This window comes from Periplaneta americana, chromosome 7 (genome assembly GCF_040183065.1).
Source record: "Periplaneta americana isolate PAMFEO1 chromosome 7, P.americana_PAMFEO1_priV1, whole genome shotgun sequence".
NCBI classification, from domain to species: Eukaryota; Metazoa; Arthropoda; class Insecta; order Blattodea; family Blattidae; genus Periplaneta; species Periplaneta americana.
The window spans coordinates 188,227,736-188,233,735 of NC_091123.1; the positions used below are offsets into that span (position 1 = coordinate 188,227,736).

The window sequence follows — 6,000 nt, forward strand, 5'->3', positions numbered from 1 at the left end:
GATAACAGAGTTCAAACATACCAGGCTCGAGAAAGAGCCAATTCCACTGAAGATAGATAACCTCATAGTTGATACAGCTTCGTTAAAGAAATGGTAAATAGTTCAAGCTCTTGTTGTTTGCGTCATTGTTCTTTTTATCAAATTTGTTCTTAGAAAAGAATAGTTTCATACATACTGTATGGAGAAGCGATTTCATGCAATTCAATACTATTCATGAAGTAGAGAAGATTTACAACTCGATATGGTTAGAGGGCCTACTGGAGGATGCGCTGGAAGTGGTGGTGAACGAGAGAAGAGTTCGGAGCAGAAGAAGATATCAGATGATAGACGACATTAAGATATGTGAGACATATGCATGCGGAGACTAAGAGGAAAGCAGATATTAGGAGAGATTGAAGAATGCTGGGTTTGCAGTGAAAGACCTCCTCTTGGGAGAAGTCTGTAATTAATAATAATAATAATAATAATAATAATAATAATAATAATATGAGCATACCTTGTTAATAGTCATCGTCGGCTAGTCTTCTCAAGAGTATTTCAATTTCTATCAGTGTGACGCGAAGAAGGAAACCTGTGAGCTGTATCGACGCCAGTGTTGTACTAAACCTGTCATTCTATAGACATTCCAAGAAGTCGTTATTGGTGTCAATCGCAGCTTCTTCCTCGCCGTCGTGTCTGTTCCTGATTCTCAACAGCCGCAGACTGTGCTTTATTTTTGCACTTCCAAAGACGTGAAGCTTCGCTAGAACTTGAGATACTTTCCTGTACGGGATACAGCAGCGGATGCAGAAAACGGATGTCGCGTATCTGCGATATGTTTATTAGTTTGTATTGTTGATGTCAGCTAACCTCTTTCATTGGCTGTTTGCACTCTCTGCTCTGTCTTCCTTGTGAAACTCCGCTGACGAATTCTTAGAAAAGAGACCTCGGTTCCAACATTGAGATGGGGTCCTGGGTGGTTGTCGCGGTGCAGTCCACTTCTGGCTTGTATTTTATCGTGTCATTGTCATTCTTATATTGGTCTTGATATCCATGCTATCATCTGACAGAGTGTAAAGAACGCTTTTTTGCAATCTTTCCAGCCTCCGTTCTTTTAATAATTTCCAAAACATTATGCTCAGGACTTCAATCGAATTTTAATAAAAATATTGTCTTCATTTATATGTTCATAGCCGAATATAAATGTTTAATTAAAAGTGAGCCGTATGAAGCCGTTTTAAGAACATATTTTTGCACTATAATGAGTTTTCTCGTTGTTACAGGAAACGGATGCCACGATTGAAAGTTGATTTTACTGAATTCATAGTTGTCAACCTAGATTAATATGTTGAAATATTACAAATAACTGCTGTATTGTTGTAATGAAATCCACTACCTTCTATGTATGCTACAATGCATTTAAAATACATGTGTAAATTAATATATATTATACGAAACAAATCACTGCATTTTAAATGTTCTAAACTTTATTTAAACAATTCAAACTTCACTTACGAAAAGAAATAAAAAAATATTTCATTTGAACTCCAAAATATTACAAGTGCGTTAATTATTTTTACTCCTTCATATTGAAGTTGATGGTGAAGTTTGTACGTTGGCCAGACTGCTAACATCAGTCATCTGTTCATAGTGTAACGTACGTACTGTATATTAAGATTTTAAGAAACATTGTTTTCAAAATATATTATCGTGAAAAAAATACTGTACAATACACGTTTGTGAAGTATGAACCGTATAAGCGTCCATCAGCGCCATCTTTTTCATCTGGCATTCCTGTTATATCCTCACTTGATAGCAGCATAGGATTATGGGTAAGCGAGGAGTGGAGGAAGTGGTTTTCGTGCGCAGTTATATTGTCAGACACACTCAGAATTGGGCTAGCAGGGGAGATACAGTCGGAACTTCGGTAGAATGCAACTTGCTTATCATGGCAGACATACATATATTCGGAACTTTGCTTGTATGGGAGAGACACATTCAGGAACGAGTATTGACTTGCTTTCTTAGAATATTCCAGGTTAGGAACAGAGATACGGCCACTGTAGTTTGAGATTCGTGTGGCGGTAATGTACAGGCACTTATTAAATTGGTAGGAATACTTACCTTCTCGCTTATCTATTCGATAGTTGAAGTGTGCGAAATTATACCAAGTACTGGTAGAATTAAAATATATACTTCTGAGTGACCAAAGAATCAAACTAAGTGTTGATATAAAATTGAATCATCCCCACCAGCAGGATCAAATACTGCACAGGCATATGTGCATGTTTTCTTTATCACGAGCCCAGTTTATATTGTATTCACATGGGGTACAGTTATATGAGTTTTAGGAAAGTGCTATGCGTATCGACCGTTACACTCTTATTGTATTCCAATTCATATTCTTTAACTAATTACTGTGTCGTTTTATCCCATTTAATTATATTTGTACTTACCTGTATTTCTCAGTCAATTATATCTAACTATAAATATTGTTTAGTACGCAGTCTTGCTTTATTTCGCTTGCTTCCACTGCGCTATGTTGGTCTACGTCTGGCCAGTAGACGTAACCAATATGCCGTACTTGGCGTTTCACAGATGATTTTTAGAGGGTGGATTTATTTTGCGTGCTGTGAACGTGTCAAGTGCTACTACTACTACAACTACAATTGCAACTGGAACTACAATACTGTAGTTATTGACTGTGCTGGTTATATGGAAAAGAACAGCGAAGAATATACATAAAAATAATGTTCAACATTGATCCACCTAACCTAATACACCCTCTCTATCAAGCAGGAGAAAAATATTCGATTATGTTTTAGTGATTTAGAGTTTATTTCTTTTGTTAGAAATATATTTTTAGAGTTCCTTCCAGAATGAAACATTTAAGCAAATGACATCAGACATTCCATTGCCACCACAGCCAATTCCAACTCGGTGGGGTAGGAAGTTATTCCGCTAAACTCTGTCAAAAAAAGTTTCGCATAACGCTGACACGTAGCTGATTGGGATATTTGATAGATTATTACAAACTAGATTACTTAACCAAGAAACTCATGTAGGATTTATTCATGCCTCAAACGAAATTCAAAAAACCAATACAGGGACAACTTTGGGCTCTTAACAAGGACTATTATTTATTATGAAACACTTTTTTTGGTGTTGGTATATTTGACGATGATTAATTTTTTTTTTTTTGAGGAAAAGTCTGAAAAATGCTTATCGACTGCTAAAAATGAAGACCTCGTATCTCACGAAAACCAAATAGCAATAAACTGTCTGTAGACTTCATTTTTATATTTTTAATCATAATTGACTAAATTGTCTTTGAAATCAGAAACAGAAACAGTTGTTATTACACTTTTTACTGATTAGTTACGAGAATATTTTCCGATTAAGCCAAAAAAGCAATTTTTGAAGAAAAAAAAAAGAGGTTTTCATTCCTAGCCGACAATATATTCTTCATAAATAATGGAAAATTTATTGTTTACTAACCGTACCCGTGCGCTCCGCTGCACCCGTTAGAAATAAATATAAAGTAATTACATAATTAAAATAGGACATTTTATCCAGGGAACATTGGTGTTTGATAGAAGGATAAATCGTTTAATATGTTACTTAATTTAAATTGTATTTAAAATATTAAAATGCGATCATTTTGATCCAGAGACCACTCATTTGGTGCAATGACAATTCCTTTAACATGTTTCTTAATTGTTATTACCAATTATTTTTGGAAAAGCGAAAATTAACAGAAAAATTTTGGCTACAGATTTATTATTATGTTTATATTATATTATATCATGAAAAAGTGTGTTGATAACGGATGTACTCGAATTAGAAAGTTTTTAATTTGTTGTGGGAGCTCTTGAATCTCAGGAGGAACAACTTTTACAACAGCGCAACATAATCTGCTTGGCTCATTACCCAATTTTTTTGCATTGCATTTATTGCATATGTAGTTTATGCATTTTAACACGATTCAATTGAGCATAGTTAAAATTTGAATTATAAAATAATGGTTTGCTAAGCTAACGTAATATTACTGCATACTAAATCAATACATTCTCGTTGTTCGTTAATTCTCTGAGATAAAAATGAATATGTTCATAAACATTATTATAAGAAATACAGGAAATGAATATACAGAATAACCTATCAAGTTTTCTGTGCATAAGAAGCTATTTTAATCTTACCTGTCCTCAATTCACTCACAAGTTACTGTAATAACATTATAGCATTATGTCCATCCAGAGAAACTACACTTCCCAATGATGAAATAATAATTAATTATACAAATCGGTTAATTTAGCTTCTGATATTACTTCATACAAGCACAGAAACATTGTCTGTAGGCTATGTTTCATAGCTTTCGATTGTTGTGTCCAAGGCCCCTTATAGACGAAGTCATTTGTTTTTTATTTCAATACACCGCCTTAGATGGCAGTTATTTTAATTTTAAAACTCATTTATCTCATTAAATATCAGTCCTATCAAAATGTTTCAGAGAATAAAACTTATCAGAAATCATTTTTAAAGAAACTTTTGTTATGTAACATATTTCACAAAAATCAATAATAAGCGAGACATTTCGATTTATTTAATTCAGGCCCCCTTATAATCCCCCTTTTAAATAATGTATTTTGAATGCCATATAGCCTATAATCTAAGTTACGACGAACTTAATTTATATTCTAATTTTCATTAAAATCGGTTCAGTCATTATCGCGTGAAAAGGTAACAAACATACAGACAGACAGACATACAAACAAAAATGAAAAAAAAGCGATTTTCGGTTTCAGGGTGGTTAATTATATATGTTAGGACCAATTATTTTTGGAAAATCGAAAATTACCAGAAAAATTTCGGCTACAGATTTATTATTAGTATAGATTCACATGACTTCAATGATGTATATCGAAAGGAATAACTCTTTTGAAATGGTAAAGAGAATTTGCTCAAGTCTTAAGTTAGTACAAGTAGCATAGTGAGTAAAGCAAACACTCAGATTGTACATTACTGTTCACTGCAACTCAACGTGAGGAGCCGATACACAGCAATCTGTGCTATTCTCCAAGTTTTAAAACATAAATTATGTGTCTATTCAGTAAAACCTCGCTAATTTGGACACTTACGGTTTGTACAGTGAAGCCTGTCTAGATTGGACACCTGTGATTCCATTAAAATATGTTGAACTTAGAAAAGTTTGCAACATATATATGTAAAATTTGGAGCTTGTGTAACGCCAAGAACTACGAAGTGCTGCGAATGCAGAGTTCAACTACGGATGTATTCTGAAAACTGCATAAGGATTGAATAAGGGCGTTCAGAATTCCAAGATTAATTTTATTGCATGACATATTTATGTTTTTATTCTGTCTTAGAAAAAATGTAATACTCGTCTTTGGCGACAAGTCCTAGCATTAAGGAAGTGCGTTATGTATCAGCAGACCATTTAGTAAAATGAATTGTGTTATGCATAAAGCAGCATGTAGTATCTGGAAGATCAACTAAGAGGGGTGGAGATATTCAAATCTACAATTTTACGCTATTTCTAAAGATTTTAATGCCAAGTGAAGTCATCGAGATTAATGAGACAAATCAGAAACAAATTAATAAAGAATCAATACACCGTGATTACATGCTTTTATCACTTAAGTTTTGTTATTTATTTATTTATTTATTTTTATAGCTAGTAAGTTTGAAATGAATACAAGTTACTAAATACAATGAAAGATAAACTAGCCCACTCCTGAATGAGTAAGACTCGTGCTCAGGAGGGGATTCCAATACAGACAAAAATAAAATTAAAATTGAGAGTGAATACAGATTAAATAGTGTTTAAAACCAAACTATAAATCCAATACAGTTTTTAAAATTTTTTTTATTAATTTGGATAGGATTCGTGGTTGAAATATAATTGGAATAAAATTTGTTTAATAATCTGGGACCTTGACTCATGCTATGATAAAAAGCTGCATTGGTTTTACATTTTGGTTCAGACAAACGCAGAGAATT

General features: G+C 33.4%; 1 protein-coding gene across 2 annotated transcripts in view; it reads right to left on the minus strand.

Moving 5' to 3' along the window:
• Nucleotides 1–785, minus strand: part of LOC138702627 (uncharacterized) — a 108,735-nt gene extending 107,950 nt beyond the window's left edge. Inside the window, exon 1 of one of the 2 annotated variants that reach the window (XM_069829943.1) lies at nt 497–752. In XM_069829943.1, the coding sequence (XP_069686044.1) occupies nt 497–511 (15 nt within the window). In that variant the 5' untranslated portion in view covers nt 512–752. Of the gene's footprint in view, nt 1–496 lie in introns of both variants that reach the window. The other variant, XM_069829946.1, reaches the window with a different exon arrangement.
• Between the last annotated feature and the right edge of the window lie 5,215 nt (nt 786–6,000).